Genomic DNA, 19,394 nt, shown 5'->3' with positions numbered 1-19,394 from the left:
TAGCGAGACACTACCGTGTCTCCAGATTATATATATACTTATTTATATAAAGCATCTATATAATAATAAAAAAAATCGTCAATTAATTTAATATTGTGTTGTACGCTAATTCAAATTAGTTGAAAAAAATTCTTGTTAATAATGATACCTTGTCGGTGATATTATCTACCTATCTACTTATTCATCTATCTATCAATGCTATGTATTTATACATGACACCGTCATTAAAAGAAGTACAAAGAAATGTACACAAAAAACCTCATTTCATTCTTATAATTCTAAGACGTATTTACATAGTTATATATACAAACACTGTATGTATCGGCTTAAGAAAAATATCAACATGGAACAGTGTAGCAATATTTTTTTCTTTTCATATGCTCGTGAAAAAGAAAAGAGGAAAATTCTAATATTACGCCTAAAAAGCAACGCTCAAATTTGGTAATAACATGCCGTTGTCATTAAAATCCCGCGTGGCAATTATCAATCGCAGTACTCATCGTTTTGCACAATATCGTGTCTTTTTCTGCAGTCTGGGCAGTACCACCTGCCCTTGGGCGGCACCATTATACCAACACATTCAAAATGAAACCACTCAATGCGGCAGTCTTCACCGTCACAAGCTATCATCTCTGATACCTCATCGTATGGACATCGACAATAACAATAGATCTTGCCGGGTCGTTCCGCCGTCGGCGCGCCAACAGGCAATATAGTCGGGTTGATTTTCGACTGATTTACAATATTCTCCGTCTCAGATTCGCTGCTATCGCTGCTACTCTCCGCGTGACCCTCAGACTCAGTGGCGGATATCGTTGTGACGATTGGCGATGCCTCGGGTAGAGCCGTTTGCTGCTGGATCACTGCCTGCTCCACCTGAGCGGACCTGTTACCATACGTTTGTATAGTCTTTCCGCTCAAGGACAATCTCGACACCAGCGGTTTCAGATTCGGCGGCGTCATTATCGTCGTCGGTGGCAGCGGTGCAAAAGCCGGAATAGTGGTAGCGATTGTGGGGGTGGTTGTATCCATTTTTCGCCATCGGCTGAACGACTGTTTTTCTTGTGGTTCGTCGTCGCTCGAGTCGCCGTAAAAGCGCTTCGGCACACGTTTCCTCTTCGAAACTCTCTTGTTCTTCGCCTCTGTGCCACTGACATTTTTATTCGATACGTCCATGACAGCAGTGGCCGATGATGCTTGCTGCTGTTGTTGCATCTCTATCGCAATGCTCACAGCATTGCTGCTGTTGAAGTCGTTACATGTTGCAGCCGACGATAGGTTCGGCGTTAAGGATCTGTTATTAGAATGCAATGCCAACGTTGACTGCGACGATGCAACGAATCCCGGATTCTTCTGGTAAAGTGCCTTGGGAATGTTCAGTTTGATCGATTCCACGGTGGCTGTTGTAGTCGCGTTACGCTTACCGCCTCTCTCGCCCTTTCGTCGTTTCTTCGTTTTCGTTTTTCTCCTTTGCTGTTGCTGCTGTTGTTGCGGTTGTTGATTTTCGATGGTCATTGTAATCGAATCTGGTGCTGTTTCCGCGACTAGAACGCCATTATTCAGTGGCATTGATGGCTGGTCCATTGTCGGTATCAATGTCGAAGTTGGCGTCGACGTTGGTGTCGAGATCGGCGTCGATGCCGGCGCTACGGTAGCCAGCAATAGCAATTGATTGCGCTTCTCCGCCATTAATTTATTAGCAAGCAACTGCGGATATTCATCGTAGAAATCCTCATCGGTTTCGGTTTCCTCAGTTTCCAAATCAGATTCTCGCAAGAGAGGCTTCGCTGGAGAAGGCTCCCTCATTATCTCAGGGACCACGGAACCATTCTCTATCGCAATCTCTGGTTTGTCTTCCAGCTTGTTCTCTGGTTTGTCCTCCGGCTTATTCTCCGGCTCAACAGACTGGGATTTGTTCTCCCGCGTAGCTTCTCTTTCCTTTTTATTCCGGTCCTTACGATTGCTAGATTGCTTTCTGGGCGAATTCTCGGACGCGGAGCTGTCGGAATCAGAACTGCTGCTAGAACTGGAGGAGCTGCCAGACGAAGAGCTGCTGCAGCTACAGTTGGTGCCACACGAGCAACTGCTCGAGTCGGTATCGCTTGAGGAATCGCTCGTGGATGATGTGCTGCCACTTCGCTTCTTCTTCTTAGGAGTCTTTACCTTCCGTTTGTTCGCGTCGCTGTCACCTCCAGTATTGCGACTCGGAGTACCAGGTGACGGACTTCTTTCAGATTTAGTATCGTTCGCTTTCGTATCATTGTCCTTGGAAATAACTTGATCTTCATTCTTCTCTTTGTCGGATGAATTTACTACGCAATAATCATGATCAGAAAAAACGATACTCCTTAAATACGCTGCGTCAGTCTCAGGTACGCTCTCTTTCAACGCAACATTCTTGGCGGATTCCTCTACGTCCAAACTAGCAGCGTACGTCTTAAAATTGTCCCAAATACCGTCCATAATACGTGCTTCCTGCTTTTTCTCCTCCTCATTCCGTTCCACTTCGACTATATCATTATTCAACACGACACTGTCATCGTCATTGACGGCGATTGTTTCAGTAGTTGTTTCATTCTTCTTTGCCGCGTCTTCATCGATATTCTCTTTCTCCGGTAGTTTATCCGTGGAAGCGGGTTTCTCCTCCTCACTGTCAGTATCACTTTCGGACGACAGATTGAGTGGCGGTAGATCGTAAACATCGACCACTTTTTTCACAGCCTCTTTAACATTCTTCGACGTAGTCTCAACTCCTACCGTCGGGTCTCCATCGGTCATGGTCACAGATGTGTTTCTATCTGATTTCTCATCCTTGTCCGTCAGTGAAGTGTTAACTACATTCGTCACGTTCACATGGACGTCCTCAGGTTCAGGTTCCCTGTGAGTCGCTTGATGCTTAGCTAGGAGCTTTCGTGATATGAAACGCTGTTCGCATTCGTCACAGCCATATGGTGAATCGCCGGAGTGTAGCCTTTTATGCACCTTGAGAGCTACCGCGCGTCCAAAACTCAAGCCGCATTCTTCGCAAACGAACGCTGTGGGCGGTATACAGAAATGATATATGTGCGGCCATTTCTTCTGCAGACATTTTCGACATAGGACGCTCTCCGTGCCGTGCTTCCAAAACAAGTGTTTCGTGATATCCGGTTTATTACGGTATGCGATACCGCATCTGTAACACAAATGATGTAGCTTATGTTTCCAAACGTGATTCGAAAGGCGCTGCTGATTGCCTGTAGATTCCAGACAGACGTCGCAGGCATGGTGACGTTTGCGCACGTGAACCATCAGTCGGAATGCCGACGGCAAATTTGCTACAGGGCAGAGGCAACATCGATATCGTAGGTTAACATTCGGTGAATAAACTCCAGGACATAGATGGCATACCAATTCGCTATAACTGTAGAATGTCGATTTGCACATTATACAAATCAATATGGTCTTTTGATGCATTTTTCGGTTATGCAAGTATAACTCCTTGTGCACTGTCGAATGAAATCTGCAATGAAAACATTCGTATATCAGTACGTTCGGCACATTATATGTGCCATTTGTGCTGTTATATGTATCTAGATTAAAGTAACGGGACTCGAGTTCGTCGAGAGACCGCTTCACCCGCGCAGTAAACTGCTCCGCATGGATGATTATCGCGGGATGCTGCGGTTGAAACTTATGCTCCGCCAGCATATGCAGGCCCAATTGTTTGCCGTTGACTGCGATGTACCGTGCGTGATTGCAGTACACGCAAATGGGACTGGCTGCCTCTATGCAACGTTTCAACAGATCCTCTAACTCCATGCTATCCAAAGTGCCCTCAACATTCAAGTCAATACATGGAACATCTTCACCGGCTAACACGATACCACTATTATCGATCGTATGATTTTTCGTTTGCTCGTTTGCAACATCTTCAACTGCATTATTGACGGACGTTTCATTGGTGTTGTCAATTGGCAGCGTTTCCGTGATAGAGAATAATTCGTCAGTACACGTCCCAGTTTTAACTTCGTCGTTTTCCTCTGGATTCCTTTGACCCTTGCCTTCCACTTCATCATGTCTGTCTTCAGTCTCATCGGCTTCACCTTCCTCGTCATCTTCTGCCTCCTCGTCTTCTTCCAGATTGCTGTCTACTACCGCTAATTTATCGCTGTCAGAATCACTATCGTCCAGCTCGTTCACTTGATCATCGTCAATAATGTCCCTTCCAGTTTCCGAACCGTTCGGCATTCTCTCCTTCGATGTCGATCCTTCGGCGTTATTATTTTCCTCGGATTCCCTACTCGTGACGGTGGTTGTCGCGACGCTGAACTGCGAGTTCCTGTTACGAATCTTGATAATCAAACTCCTATCGGAAGAAGCAACAGCGTTAAATGAGACCGAAGCTTGAGATTCAGTGGTGTTTGTCACGACAGGTTTCTCCACTTTCTTGTCGATATTCTCAAAACTTTCTATCTCTTTAGATTGTTGATCCGATATATGCGATTCGTGTTGTGGACTAAATAATGATCGATTGACAGGACTACAGCTTCGTGCATCCTGTGGACTGCCGTATTTAGTTTCGGTCTCGCACATAACCCTCGCTTTTGTATCTATTGTAATTTCCTCGGTATCAAACTGCATTGGACTAGGTGTTCTCGAACTGGCCGAGTGTGTCAGATCAACATCGCTTTTATCGCATATTTCCTCGTCTTCAGTATTCGTTTTTTCAATCATATGTGACGCACATGCGTTTAGGGTATACGTTGCATCTTCTCTCTCATTTTTAATTTCTTCACCTGTATAGCGTGATACTTCCATAATGGTCTCGGTTACGCTATCGTAAGGTTCACTAAAATCAAGCTGACAATTTTGAACCGGCGATTTTCCTCCCGACCCTCTGTGATTATTGTGCACGTCTTTATTCACCGCCTGCTCATCATTCTCATCATTTTCGTCAGATGAATTACCGCCTGTGTACCTGGACACTTCCATTATCGTCTCGGTAACTGTGTCTCGGGGTAAGCTATTTGCAGTTTCTCTTTGCACATCGAGATTGCAATCGAGTTGAGTTTCGTTACACTGGAATTTCGCACTGAGCTTTTTCGTTAGTGCGTTTGGTTTTTGTTGGTGAGAATGTTGCATATCGTCTCTTTCGTGTTTCCTCCTATTATATTTTATCATTTTTCTTGGTAGTCCCTTACCTCCGAGATTTGTAATTGTCTCCGATGGAGGAATCATCGCCGGCGATGCATTGTCCGCATACATCGCATCGGCGACTGCCAGTGGCGTCGATGTGCTACATACTTCCTTATCTGTATCCGACGGCAGTGTGAAATTACAAGTACTCGCATGTGTGCCAGTTTGTCTGCATATAGTGCACATTGACGCAACGGTAACGGTCGAATCCTGCTCCAACACTGGAGAGCAAAAGTGGTTGAAGAAGTCGTCGGTCTCCGAAAACACCTTTTCACAGCTGCAACAGATAAGGTAGCACGAACCCTTGAAGGCATTGTAGAAATCCTCCATCGAGGAGAACGCCATCTCTGGAACGCTGTGCTTCTTCATCAGATGATACGATAGCCTCTCCGCCTGGCCGAACATACCCAGACAATAGAGGCATATGTGACGCTTGTGTGTGTCCCTCATGTGTAAGAACAAGTTCCAATTTTCAAAATACGTGCCACATGCCGAGCACAGATAGACCTTCCTCGTGATTTTAAAATTGCTCGCGTACGGCACCGAGGCACTTGGCTCCGAGGTACTGGCCATCGGTGTCATACTAGGATTACAAGCACATGAATTCTGTCTTGAGTTGGGACCGTAACCAGACCATGCATGACACTTGGTACACTTGTACCTCGAAGACGGCCGAAGACCCAAATATTGAGCGTACTCCGTTATCTTACGCTTCTGCTTTCTCTCCACCCTCTTGTCCTTGCCAGTCCTTGCATTGAGGTTCGTTAATTGTCGTAGCTCTGGTGTACTGTTCTTTGATGTAGCGGTAGGAACTTCCCGAGCCTCGGCTAAGATACGCTTCTTGAAACCCTTAAACACAAAGTTTGGCCCCGTGATGGTATTTTTACCTGGTGAATCATTCGATATGATCGAGCGTATCAACTGTTTCTCATCCTCAATTACAGCAGTATATACATCATCGATGGAATGTTTCAATGAATTGTCCAATGTGGAATCTTTGAGTCGCTGTTCCTCCAAAATGTTCCACATATCTATTACTTTACTTTCTCCATCTTCATCTTCCATAATAGTGCAAACTGTTACAGCGATCTACCTAAAACATACAATTATTTATTGCATCTACATATATACAGAATCTACGATATATATCTAAAATAAAATACATGTGTAATGATTTATGACTACATCTAAATTATTCAAATAACATATTCGTTAAAAATCAATTAGCTGCGTGCTTAAAACTAAATGTGCATCGAGTATGTCTGTTTACAATTAAAAAAAAATATTAATTTCAACGATGTAAAGTTAAACTTGAAATTATCAATCTTCTTGAACACGGATGATGTTTCAATGCAACATAAACACATCATCGACACATCATTCAGCTAATGACTTCTCAGTGACAATGAAAACAGAATTGTCTTATTGCGTCGTATTACGCATCAGATAACTCGTCGCGTAGACGACGATCACTCGTCACGATTCTATTCTCTGAGGATTTCACACTTTTGCTACTTTTTGCGTAAAGGGGGGAAAAAAAAAAGAAAACTCGAAGTAGGATTCACAGTCACATGTCGCGGCCGGAAAGACACGAAACTCTCGTTGTGACCTTAGGCTTGCAGATCACACGAAATCCGGTGACTTTTCGATGGAACGGCGACGAAGCGGCGTCCGGGGAAGGAACGCCGATTCCGGAACGAGATCAACGGATTGCGTGGCGGTTCGCTCTCTCGAACATTCTCGTTTGCACGAGACTCGTAATGATCTCGTAAGCGGAAGCTGGACGACGCGTGGACAAAGACGACGGAAATGTGCACCGCACGCCAGGATGATGACTCGCGGGAGAGAACGAGAGAGCGAACGAGAGAGCGGAGCGCGCGTGAGTTTCTACGATCGACCGAAACGAATCCCACGAGAGACTTATTTACTTACTTACGCAGAACGCGGGTCAGCCGTCGAGCGTAATCCGTACGACGATGAGATCAGCCGTGTGGCATACGCGGTACGAAGCGTTTCGGCGGCCGCAAGCGACTTGGAGAGACTGGGGTAGTCGTACGGGTCGTACGCGATGAAAAGGTTAGTAAAATGGCGTCATATCAATGAGCGCTGACACTGTCCGTGTTTCCAACACGTTCCCAGTGATGCCACCCTTTGTCATAATGACCGTGCCGCGCGGCTCGCCTCGAAAGGAGGTTAAATCCGAGTCTGATGCGGTCCGATGGGCGATAATGATTCCACGGTCACGAGGTTGCTGCTGCTGTTGCCGTTGACGTGACGTCCGCCGTAGACTCGGATGCGTACATACGTGCAGCGACGGAGTTAGAAGAGATGCGGACGCGAGAACGAATACGAATGCCGCTCACTCCGTCAATGCTCAGGGCCGTCGTACGGCGGTACGATGACATCTCTCGTGAATGCACACGCGTACGTCCAGCGTGGTGTCCGCGATACCCCCCATTCCTTTACTCCGGCGATGACACACTCGACGGCAACCGGTAAACACGACCGGCGACACGACGGCGACTCGGAAACACGAAACCGTCGAACATAAATCCTCCGATCGACGAAACTCTTGATATCTTTGGCACTTTGTTCGCGCGCGAATAGCCCCGTTTATGAACGTACCAATAAACGCGACTTTAGTATTGTCCGGACGAATTTTGTATGACAACTGCAAGAAGGAGCATCCTCTATTTAACTACGTTGCAGTTTGTCACAGCCATTCAAGTCAACCGGTCAAGCCTAAAATTTTTCATTAGACAATCATTGGGACAATCGCAAAATGTAGGACACGTACTAAAATTTTTTCGATTTTTTTTTTTTTAGATCGATCCTTTCGATTATAAATCGACGGTAAAACTTTCCCTTTACACCACAATTTGCACAGTCAGCCACAAATGACTTTCAAGTGACTTTGACCTCAAGAAGATCAAGGTCATTGACCTTTTTCATTGCTAGTTAGGCCGAAATCAGACTACGCGTTAAAAATTGAAATTGAAGATTGAAAGATTGAAATTTGGCCAATCAAAGTAATAGGAGCTAAAATTCCTTTATTCTCATTGATCAAATTTCAATTTTTTAATCTTCATTCTCAATTAATCATCGATGCGTAGTCTGATTCCGGCCTTATTCATTAAAAAGTTATTAACAAAAAAAGTTTGAAAATTGAAGACTTTTTTCTACTATGTAAAATAGCTCTTGCTTCACGTTGTACAGTATGAATGCTTTCCATCTGATGATACAAGTCACAACACAAGTGTTATATTCTATCCTTATAAACACAAATTCACTGCTAATTGATTTTAAAGCGCTACTGTATACGTATACAATACGATTTCAATGAGAGAATATCGCAATTTTTTTAGATTAATAGCTTCTTTATACGCATTAAATGATGTGTGCCATCAAGTAATGAATAAAATGTAATACATTCTTCATGTTGGAATGTGTGTTGTGTTGAAAAAATGTCCTATTCATAAAAATGTTTTCATTAATAACTTTTTAATGAATAACGAGCGACGGAAAAAAGTTCGATGACCTTGACTTTCTTGAGGTGACAAGGTTATTCGGAAGTTATCTGGAGCTGACTGTGTGAAAAGGAAATTTTACCCAAACTACGGTCCACTTAATGCTATGAATATTTAAAAATATTTTTTGATTGGTCAATTAGTACAATTCTCTCTTCCGATTGGTCAATCAAAAGCTTCGAAACATTTGTAACGTCAAGTGGACCGTATACCCAGTCTCATGATTGGCTACTAGGTCATGTGATTACAGTAAGGGGCTGCGCAGAATAAAAGGAACAGGGAACAGAGAATAAGAATTTCAACCTATCAGAAATCATTTACTATGGAATACCCACTGTTTATTCTACAGTATATGATTTCTGATAGGTTGTGAAATTCTTATTCTTTGTCCTCTGTTCCTTTTATTCTGCGCAGCCCCTAACTTTCTCTCTCGCACAGATGTTAGCTTCATGTTCAGTGCCATATTCCTCTTTCTTCTAAGCAAAAAAACAGATCTATTGAAGAACTTTTGCGATTATATTCGACGTTACATCAGACGGGATCTGGGCCGTATTGCCTCCGCTCATTCTATGGAGGCAGGAGCCATTAAATAAGAAGAAGAAGATGAAAAAGTTTTGCTACTAAAGTCACACGTAACTACATACATGCAAAGGCATGTGCTTGGTATGTTTCTACCGTGCCAAGTCGCCGATCAATGGCGCTGATCGCGTGCTGCAAGCGAGTTGGAATTCGCATCATTTGTCTCATACGCTTTATGGAATGCAGCCAATTTCAGGGATACTATAGGGAAATCGTGTGTGACCGCGCGTCTAGATCACGTCATGCAGTGGCTGCGTTCGGTAATAGCAAATCTGGGGTGCGTTCAGAAATTACACTCAGATAACTCTTGGGTGCATTTTTGATATAATATACGTGACGTAAACTATAGCCTAGAGTTACCTAGGCGTAATTTCTGAACGTAGCCCTGAGGTGTCGGAGTGCTCTTATATTATAGCATATGTCACGTGCACTATAGAAAAAGAGCACTCCGATGCCTCAGATTTGCATTGCCGAACGCAGCTAATAAGTATCGAACATACTCCAATATATATATGTATATGTATATACGGATATAGAATGTATGCGAGTGCGTCGACGCGTATCACGTTATCTCGCTCTTCGTATCTCGTGTACATCACGTTTGTTGATGCTACTCGCCTCTCTCGCGATTCTTTTACGGGCGGTAAAAGCAAGACACGCCGGTTTTTCAGTAGAAGGTTCTTCACACATACGCGAACGGAACAACGTTAAACGGGCCCGTGAGCAAGCAACTTGGGAAAGTCTCTAGCGGCAGAATCGCGGAGGGGTCTCTGTGCCTGTGCGCGACACACGGACGGTCGGACGTTGTCATTTGAAAACGGAAGCCATCTTGTGGCCGCGGCTCCCATATCACACGGGGAATAATAGTTCGACGGCTATTTGTTCCGATAAATTGCTTTGTATCTCACCAAATACGTCTAGACTATGCATGAACCATTTTATCACACGTTCACATAGCCATGGCTGCGACAAGAAAGTTGCAAGGTGAGGAGAAAGTGTTACCAGCGTGTTTACATTTGGATATATCGCAATGCTCGTTGCTGTCTCTCGTCATGGCATCAGACTGGACGAGAGAGCGGGTCCGGGTCGTCGCGCGCTCTCAGCCATTGTCACCGGTCTTCTGTGATTGTGCCTCGAAGATGCGTTTGAGAATCGCGCCAAGTCACAAACTTGGCGCGATCGCGAACGACAAGATTTCTCCCGGCACACAACGTATCGCACGGCGCCAATTCAGCGTCATAGCCCAAATGGCTACAACGGCTTACTATGACGCGGACGACTCTGGCCCAGGTCCATGGACTCTGCTCCGCTTTGTCTCGCTTACCTCCTACAGTCGCAATGGATCTTCCACTGTGCAGGACACGGCGGCTTTTTATTTTGTCAGCATAACCTTTAAAGATTTTAAACTTCAACTTTTTTTTTTAACTAATCATGATAGTGCGAGCCATAAGCTGTGTACCTTGAAATCTGTTTCATCGTGTTTAAGCCTGTCCTTTGTCATTGTATTGGATTGCACTAAACTTCTTATTTCTTTGACTTTTGTCAAACTTCAAATATGTATCTGTTTTATTTTATATATGTAGTGCATATTACAAAGAACATATTTCTCGCTATAAATCATTTACGTTTTTAGGTGTGGAATATAAATCACGAATCATTCTTTATCTCTCAAGATAATTATGTAAAAATGAGGATTTTTTTTTTATTCTATTGTGTTTTTTCCAATCACTGTATGTATATACTTTGGCTACTTTTAGTTATTTACTGCAAGTACTAAAAATCTATGGTTTATGTTACTTTATATATACTGTGGATTTTTGTAGCACTCCCTACGGAGTGCTTTTTATTTGGTGATATAAGTTGACATAAGCATCAATCAATCTTTCTTGACAAAAAGAACAGAATGATGCTTGTATCAACTTGTGACACCAAATAGAAAGAACCCATAGTGAATACATAACAAAACGCAATCTTTGTCTTCTCTTTTCTTCAGCCATTAAACATAGTTTATCAAGGGATGTCTTGGAAATGTCCTTAGGACGTCTCTTGAAAATCTGTGTTATATGTAAATTTTGATTTCATAAGAAATGTATAATATTATTTATAGTTATTATATATCATTTTTATCTAAATTTTTTTGTAATATAAATATGAAACATACAAATTATTATTTATAGTTTTTATTTTACATAAAAAGGTTAATTAATTACAATATTAAGGAAAACTTCAATTTTGTCACTTTCGCCAAAAAATCAAATTAGTTTAATATTTTTGAAAATATTAAACCTATTTATGTAATTTATATATATAAATTATATATATAAATCAAAATAAACATTAGGAAATGAAGAAAGGTAATAAATAAATTAGTTTTTTTTTTTTATATTGAAATCATTTTTATTTTAAATAACCTTTAAGTAAAATTAAGTTGTTTATGGTATGTCAAGGAACTAAATATAAGACGATATAATAATTAGTGTATGTGTTGTATTTCAGGTGAAATAGATCGGTGCCTTAAAAAAGTAACAGAAGGTGTGGAAACCTTTGAAGATATTTGGCAAAAAGTTCATAATGCCACGAACAGCAATCAGAAAGAAAAGTACGAGGCTGATCTCAAAAAGGAAATCAAGAAACTTCAGAGGTTACGCGATCAAATTAAAAGCTGGATCGCGTCGGGTGAAATAAAGGATAAGAGTACGCTTCTGGACTATCGGAAGTTGATTGAGACTGTTAGTATATTTGCACATAACATGTACTTCTAATGATAGAGTTAGAGCAAAATACACTAGATTAAATAAATTGTAAGTAAAATATGTAGTAAATGTTTTTATGCTTTATAGCAAATGGAAAGATTTAAAGTTGTAGAAAGAGAGACAAAAACAAAAGCTTATTCTAAAGAAGGTTTAGGCGCTGCTCAGAAATTGGACCCAGCTCAGAAGGAGAAAGATGAGGTTACTAATTGGCTTGCCAATTCCATAGACGCTCTCAATCTGCAGGTACTTCATATTGATGTTATTTTGGATAAATTTTGTTAACGTTTGAGCATTATTTGCTGTAATACGTTTATCATTACTTTTGATATAGATGGATACATTTGAATCAGAAATAGAATCGTTACAAGCGGGAAAGAAGAAAAGGATAGACAAAGATAAACAAGATAGGGTGGATGAATTGAAGGCAAAACTCGACAAACACCGCTACCATATCCGTAAATTGGAGACATTATTACGTATGCTTGATAATATGTCTGTCGAAGTCAACACAGTAAGCGTTTTCAGATTGGCATAATATGAAGCGATCGTATAACAAGATGTATTAGATAATTCTTCTATTAATTTCTCTGTGAAATTTTTAACAGATTAAGAGGATAAAGGATGATGTTGAATATTATATCGAATCTTCGCAAGATCCTGATTTTGAGGAAAACGAGTATATTTACGATGATATTATCGGCCTTGATGAAGTTGAGTTATCCGGAGTTGGCATTCCCTCATCAGCAACAACAGATAGTAATAATAGCAATGAAACCGGAGGAACGCCAACCTCAACTAATTCCTGTACTTCGCCTATACCATCGCCGTCGTTGAGCTCCACTATGCATAATCATTCGAGCGATAGTTCTACAGATAATGACAAGAAAACTAAGGTGTGGGTCCTTTCATTCTCCATTTTTATTCGAGAAAGTCGAAAAGGGGATCGATACCTCATTTTCGAAGGAATCAAGCCGTACAGAATTGAGAAGTACAGATCGATAAGCCTTAGCGAGATCTACGTGATACGGATATATGGAGCATCGCTTTCAATGTCTTTAATTTCAGCCTGTGAAACCAACAGCAGTCAGGCCATTACTGAATACGCAAGCGAGCATTCCAACCACGGGAAGCACTGCCACCATAAAATCGAATATGTTATCGAGCAGCACTCCAAGCAAAACCATTCCCATGACACCTAGCCATAGCTCGCCTAGTTCTACGAGCAATCACATTGCCACAACTAATGCCGGCAATTTCGCCACCGTAGCTGCCTCGCACAGCAATTCGCAAGCCATCCATTCTACCTCCAACAAAACATCTAGTAAGACAATTTCATTTTTTTTTCTTATACGACCAACAATTCGTATTTGTGGAACATTCTAAAAGATCAATTCACACTCTTGTACATATATTTCGGTGGATAACACTAAATTTCTTTTTTTTTTTCGTAGCTCATAACAGTGAGAATAATATCTTATCATCCTCATCTACGTCCAGTGTTACGTCGAATGTGCCGCAAACGGTTGCGCAACAGCACAATAATAATCCGGCGCCGGTACAGACAACGCACGTACTGCACAGTCAACAGAGTCAGAATCACAATAGTGAAACGGAAATGACTACGCCGATACCACCATCTTCGTCGCCGCAGTCGTCGGTCAGCAGTAGATCCTCACCGATGCCCGCAAACTCCTGCTCGCCAGCACCGTCCACTGCCAATGGTCTCATCCCTAAGCTTCCCGATGGAAACATGTCCTCTTTAAAATCCATTGCCCAACAAGTAATTGTCCGAGCAGGTCTCGAGATACCACCTTCCGAGCCGAATAGAAACATCTTTGACAGTGCCAAGACGAGCAACAGTAGCAGCAATGCCACGTCGGAAGCACACATTCCTCCGCTGCTTGGGGTCGCGCCTCTGGGGCCTGTACCGTTACAGAAGGAGCATCAACTGCAGTTCCAAATGATGGAAGCCGCCTATTATCACATGCCGCATCCGTCTGACTCGGAAAGATTACGTTCATATTTGCCGAGAAATACATGCACCACGCCACCTTATTATCAGCAGGTACATTTCTTACGTATGATCTTTAATTTGATACTAAAACCGTAATTCGCTCTATCTCCGCATAACAAACAAACTGTGCGGATTAATGTTGTTAATACACACATGTACTCCATTTAGGTTCAGCTTCCCCATTCGGATACTGTGGAGTTCTTCCAACGCCTTTCTACGGAAACTTTATTCTTCATATTTTATTATATGGAGGGGTCTAAGGGGCAGTATTTAGCAGCAAAGGCTTTGAAGAAACAAAGTTGGAGGTTTCACACAAAGTATATGATGTGGTTCCAGAGGCACGAGGAGCCGAAAATTATTAATGAGGAATACGAACAGGTTAGTGAATCCTTTCTTTTTTTAAATTTAATTTTTGTGGGAAAATGAATAATTACAAAGAATCATCTGAAAATCGTCTAAAATGGGTAATTTAAAAGAATCATCAAGAGAAATAAACTGATTATTTGACAACACATCATCTTGAACATGTTTAGTGACGTTCTATAAGAATCGCTTGCGTTTCAGGGAACGTACATCTATTTTGACTATGAGAAATGGGGGCAGAGGAAAAAAGAAGGATTTACTTTTGAATACAAGTACTTAGAGGACAGAGATCTGAATTAACAGTTCTGTCGCTCGTCGAGTCTTCGAAATACGCCGTTTCTGTACCGGTGTTATCTGAACTTTTAGAAGATAATTCTGTTCGGTATAAAATCGGTAGAGTCCACTATAAAAAAAAAAAATCAGTTTATAAAAAGAACAAATTTGTGCATAGAAAGCAATGAAAGCATTTCATTATATTTCGATGCTGAGATGACAAAATCTTTCTTAATCCTTTTTTTCCGATGAAGGATAGATCAAACGAAAAAAAAAAGAATGAAAAAAGATACAAGCAAAAAGATTGAATGGGAAATAATTATTGTAAATGATACCGAGAAAGCAAAGAGAGAGAGAGAGAGAGAGAGAGAGAGAGAGAGAGATTGGAGGGACGGTGAAGAAAGAAGCATTGCAGAAACACATGGAATGATTCAGTATGCTGTGTGATAACGGAAAGAATGAAAGAAGAGAGCGTGAGAGAGGGAGAGAAAGGATGATATACTTGCTGGCGACTGACTCTGTAATACCAGTACAAACATGCGTGCGGCCCGTCTGCTGTCTGGCGGAGGGCGCTCATGCTATGGTACGTCTTAATGTTAGATTATAAGTAGCCTTTTTGTATAAAGTGTATCGAGGTATAAAACCCTTAAATTGAATTAATGTACAGAATGTGTAGAAATAGTGAATAATAATATTATGGAATATATTTTATTTCTCATTTGAATGAAACCTAAGTTGTTTCGATTTTTGTTGACGCACTAGCACATCATCTCAACCTATGTTTGGAAAACATTCCATCCATCGTGATTAGACTCTGCTTTTGAAATAGGTTACTTATATGCGTTCTAACGATTGATAAGGCCGGGACTCGTCGTCGAAGTTTGAGATTGTACCGTATATTGTTAACAGTAGCGTGATGGGCTAAGCTTTTTATGCTACAGATTTTGCAACATAGATATTTCCTCAGATTATGATACTTTATAAGCATTTCAACTTTACTAATTCGTCGAATGACGTTAATCGCTGTAGATATGCATGTGCATATCTATGTTTAATCAAGAATCGCAAAGAGGAGTCATACTGTGCGAATTTATTTATTATGAACTCAGTATTACTGTAATGCTAACGTATCGTAAATGCATTAATATCTGAATAAATTGCTGATACTATGAAACATTATTATAAAACGAGATCGAGTAATTGTTCCATAATTATTTCAATAAAAAGAAGAAAAGAAAAAATATCTATTAGTATATTCAATGTTATACTAACACGTTACAGAAACATAATAATTGTTATTTTTAATATTAAAATATTTTGTACATATATTTTTATAATTCTTTAATTTTATTAAACATTGTTGTATATTTATAACCATGTTATATAAGGATATAGTATCAGCATTTAAAATAAATAATTTCGCACGGGATTGATACACCGTAACGACTCCGTTCCATGAATGCGTCATTCATTATCACAAGAATCTTCGACAACGAGATTAAATATACATCCCCTTTCCCTAGTAATAAAAATTAAGTTGAAATTTTCATAATTATTTATTGGGATAGAAACTAAATTTCATTACTGAATAAAGCGTAGCGTATACATGTATACTCTAAGCAAATACTCTTGTTGCAGAGATTTCGGCAATCAATATTATTTGCACGACGGAATTGCACGATTACACATTTTTTTAAGTTTACTTTAATTTGTCGAAGAGATTTTAAACATTATACATATGTAAAAAAAACAGTGGTAAATACGTCGCGGCAAATGTTTACCGAGATTTACAGCGTACGATTATATGTAGGAATTTTTATAAACCCTTTGCGGCATATATATAGTAACATACTCATATATCATCTTTTTCTATTCAGTTTTTTTTACAATTTCTACTAATGTTTTTCGTATTTTTTTTTACTTTTTTTGTAATACACAAGTCTCCTGTAAGTGTCACATTTTATGGTATCACATATTTGTCTCCTAAGTATCAAGTTTTGTTGAAAAAAAATGTATGCCGCAAAGGGTTAATCCATTAAGTCCTAGAAGATTTCTACGCGATTTTCTGTTTTAAATTCTGTTATACATCGGGTCTTAATCAAAATTGTTTGATCCTAATTTATATTTACAAAAAAAATTTTTTTTTTTTAAATCTACTTTGTAATGAAATGAAATGTCTGAGAAAAAAGACGTAAAAATTGGAAGAAGTAAATTCCATACTTTTTGATTGACGAGTATTCGACTAATGATTTCATCTAGCTTTTCTAGTAGAATACATGGACATAATTATTACAGGTCACTCAAATAATAATTATATTGATTTATTATATTACAAAAGATAGATAAAACCATTTATTAGTCAAATATTTATCAATAAAAAGTCAGGAATTATTTATATTTTTTATTTCCACTTTCATATATTTTTTTAACATTCTGTGCTATTACCAGATTTTCTAAAAAAAAATTCTTTACACCTAAATACCAACTGTCTAAAAATGTTGAGTAAAACTTAAGTTACAAGATTTTAAAACACGTAAGATTCTCTTAAGACTTAACGGGTTAATCTGGGCACGAAATTGGCCGCAATTCCGACCACATCCAAAACTTTATGTTTGATACTGACGTTTTTATTGAGTACTTGCTTGCACATAAAATGTGTTTGTTAACAGCTTGCATCAAATTGATAACCGAATTAAATGCGTGATGGATATCACAGTTTAAAATTGCAGCATTTAATTTAATGCTTTTTGCAAGAACAAAACAACAATGGTAAAACACCGAAAAATATTCTTCAACTGCACGTTTATATTTGTTAATCAGCGCGATATGTGATTATGCGCGCCGCTTAGCGGTTTCAAAAGATCACGAAAAATAAGGATCTGTTGCCACTTTATACAATTAATAATCTCTTAGCGATTAGAGGATGCATCGTAGTTGTAAATTCGAAGGAATACTTACCGTGTTTCTTGTACCGTATTTTGTACTACAAAAACTTGTACAATGGATTACTGGTTTTCTATAGAAGTTTGAAAACAAATCAATTATCGATTTTACAGTAGTGTAAAAGCTGTACATAACGATCGTTATAACACTTTTCTGCTGTAGGGACGAACGTGCTTTCCTTTGTCTGCATTTCTTCTTGTAAACGGGATTTCTGCTTATGTGATAACACTCAAATAGAAGCGTGCAAGAGAAAGAAGACGTCCATTTGTTATATAATAACAAATTTTGTCTTCGATGCCTCGAATTACTTTCCTCTAACGCGTTCACTGCAAATGATGAAGAAATGTGATTTTACTTAATAATATATTTTATTGTGATTATTTGAGTGATATTTAAATACCATACACTGCTTTGTGCAAAGACTTCAAGTCGTTAAAATACAGTACTAATTTCTTCAGTATAACAATGTTTACCTTATTGCTTGAGTTAATTATAGCCTAGTTTACATTGTGCACTTAATACTAATTAGGGTACTAATTAGTAACTTTCTATTAAATTTAATTTCAGCGATATATGTAAACACATACATGATATGTATTTAATCATTTCTCGATGTATATTGTACTAATTTAGTATATACATCATTCTTTAAATAAATTGCTAAAATTAAGATAATTCAATTGAAAGTTACTACGCGTATCAAATGCTCGATGTAAACTGGGTCTATATTCCAAATTTTACAGAAGCATCTTCGTACAAGTTTCCGTCCTATCATTCATCCGCTAATCCAGTCAAGCTTGCGCTACTAGACTATGCACGATTCGTAATTTTGATTCGTAGTTTTCGTTATTCGTATAAGATGAATGATGAATGAACAAATTTGTCGCTTATCAAATTTTAATTTGTCAATGTGGTGGATTTTTGTAACAAATTTAAAAGACGCAAAAAAAAAATCACGAAAATCAATCCGTTCATATTAATTCGTGCATAATACTACACTATACATTAAAATTCATATTTGCCTTAGTAGTATTCTAGGATAGCTGATTATAGTAATCAATATAATTGATTAAAAAATCGATTAGATTATTACGATGGATTTTTCATTATGGTAATTTGATTCTTGGTTTTTAGGTTGATGAATCTCTTACACTTTACAGTTATTAAGTAATACAATCTGATTTTGATTTTATATATATATATATATATATATATATATATATATTTACAATGTGCTTATAGAAGATATAAAGAAATACTCACATATAATTATAAAATCAAAGACTATAAAGATTATAAAAATCGAAAATTACCAAATTATCATATCGAAATACAAGAAAAATCATAAATTACAGTGTGGAAATCTATATATTTGTGAATAACGAAAATCTTAAATAATAACCAATAGTGAATCGTGCATATTCTGATATTAGTTTTAGAATGATAAATTTTAACATGAATTCGGAATCTCTAATATATAAAAATATACAACATGATATACAATAATACTAATTATGAGAAAATATATAATGTCTAATGAATATGTGACGAAAAAAATATTTCTTTATTTGCAAATGAGATATAGATACAAGATTGTTGAATTTTTGTTCTCTATTAAACCGTATATTGTCGAATAAAATCTCGAACTTATTAAATCTTATGTGCAGTTATGCGATCTATTTTACTACAATCATACAATTCATATTTGCTTAATTTGATTCAAAATTTAGCTCGCAATATATGAAGCATGTAAACTTTATTATATAA

The 19,394-nt window shown here is 39.0% G+C and overlaps 2 protein-coding genes across 3 annotated transcripts; one reads left to right on the top strand and one right to left on the bottom strand.

Moving 5' to 3' along the window:
- Positions 1–386: 386 nt before the first annotated feature.
- On the bottom strand, positions 387–6,246 carry MESR4 (misexpression suppressor of ras 4). Its single transcript, XM_018549486.1, has one exon. The coding sequence runs from the start codon at positions 6,238–6,240 to the stop codon at positions 484–486; it is 5,757 nt and encodes a 1,918-aa protein (XP_018404988.1). The 5' UTR covers positions 6,241–6,246; the 3' UTR covers positions 387–483.
- A 3,994-nt stretch (positions 6,247–10,240) lies between these two features.
- Positions 10,241–17,950, top strand: Not3 (CCR4-associated factor Not3). 2 transcript variants are annotated; one of them, XR_001940950.1, is made up of 10 exons: positions 10,241–10,265; positions 11,778–12,010; positions 12,122–12,277; positions 12,366–12,545; positions 12,640–12,927; positions 13,100–13,355; positions 13,486–14,099; positions 14,217–14,426; positions 14,613–15,267; positions 17,790–17,950. XR_001940950.1 is itself a non-coding variant. In XM_018549485.1 (9 exons), the coding sequence occupies exons 1-9, from the start codon at positions 10,241–10,243 to the stop codon at positions 14,709–14,711; spliced, it is 2,061 nt and encodes a 686-aa protein (XP_018404987.1). In that variant the 3' UTR covers positions 14,712–15,546. The 2 variants fall into 2 exon arrangements, 1 of the variants encoding a protein (XP_018404987.1); XM_018549485.1 differs by lacking the exon at positions 17,790–17,950 and having other exon boundaries at positions 14,613–15,546.
- Positions 17,951–19,394: the final 1,444 nt, after the last annotated feature.

The sequence above is a fragment of the Cyphomyrmex costatus genome, unplaced genomic scaffold, assembly GCF_001594065.2.
Source record: "Cyphomyrmex costatus isolate MS0001 unplaced genomic scaffold, Ccosl1.0 scaffold826, whole genome shotgun sequence".
In the NCBI taxonomy this organism is placed as follows: Eukaryota; Metazoa; Arthropoda; class Insecta; order Hymenoptera; family Formicidae; genus Cyphomyrmex; species Cyphomyrmex costatus.
Note: the sequence above shows the minus strand (reverse complement) of the source record. Positions and strands in the feature narration are given on the sequence as shown.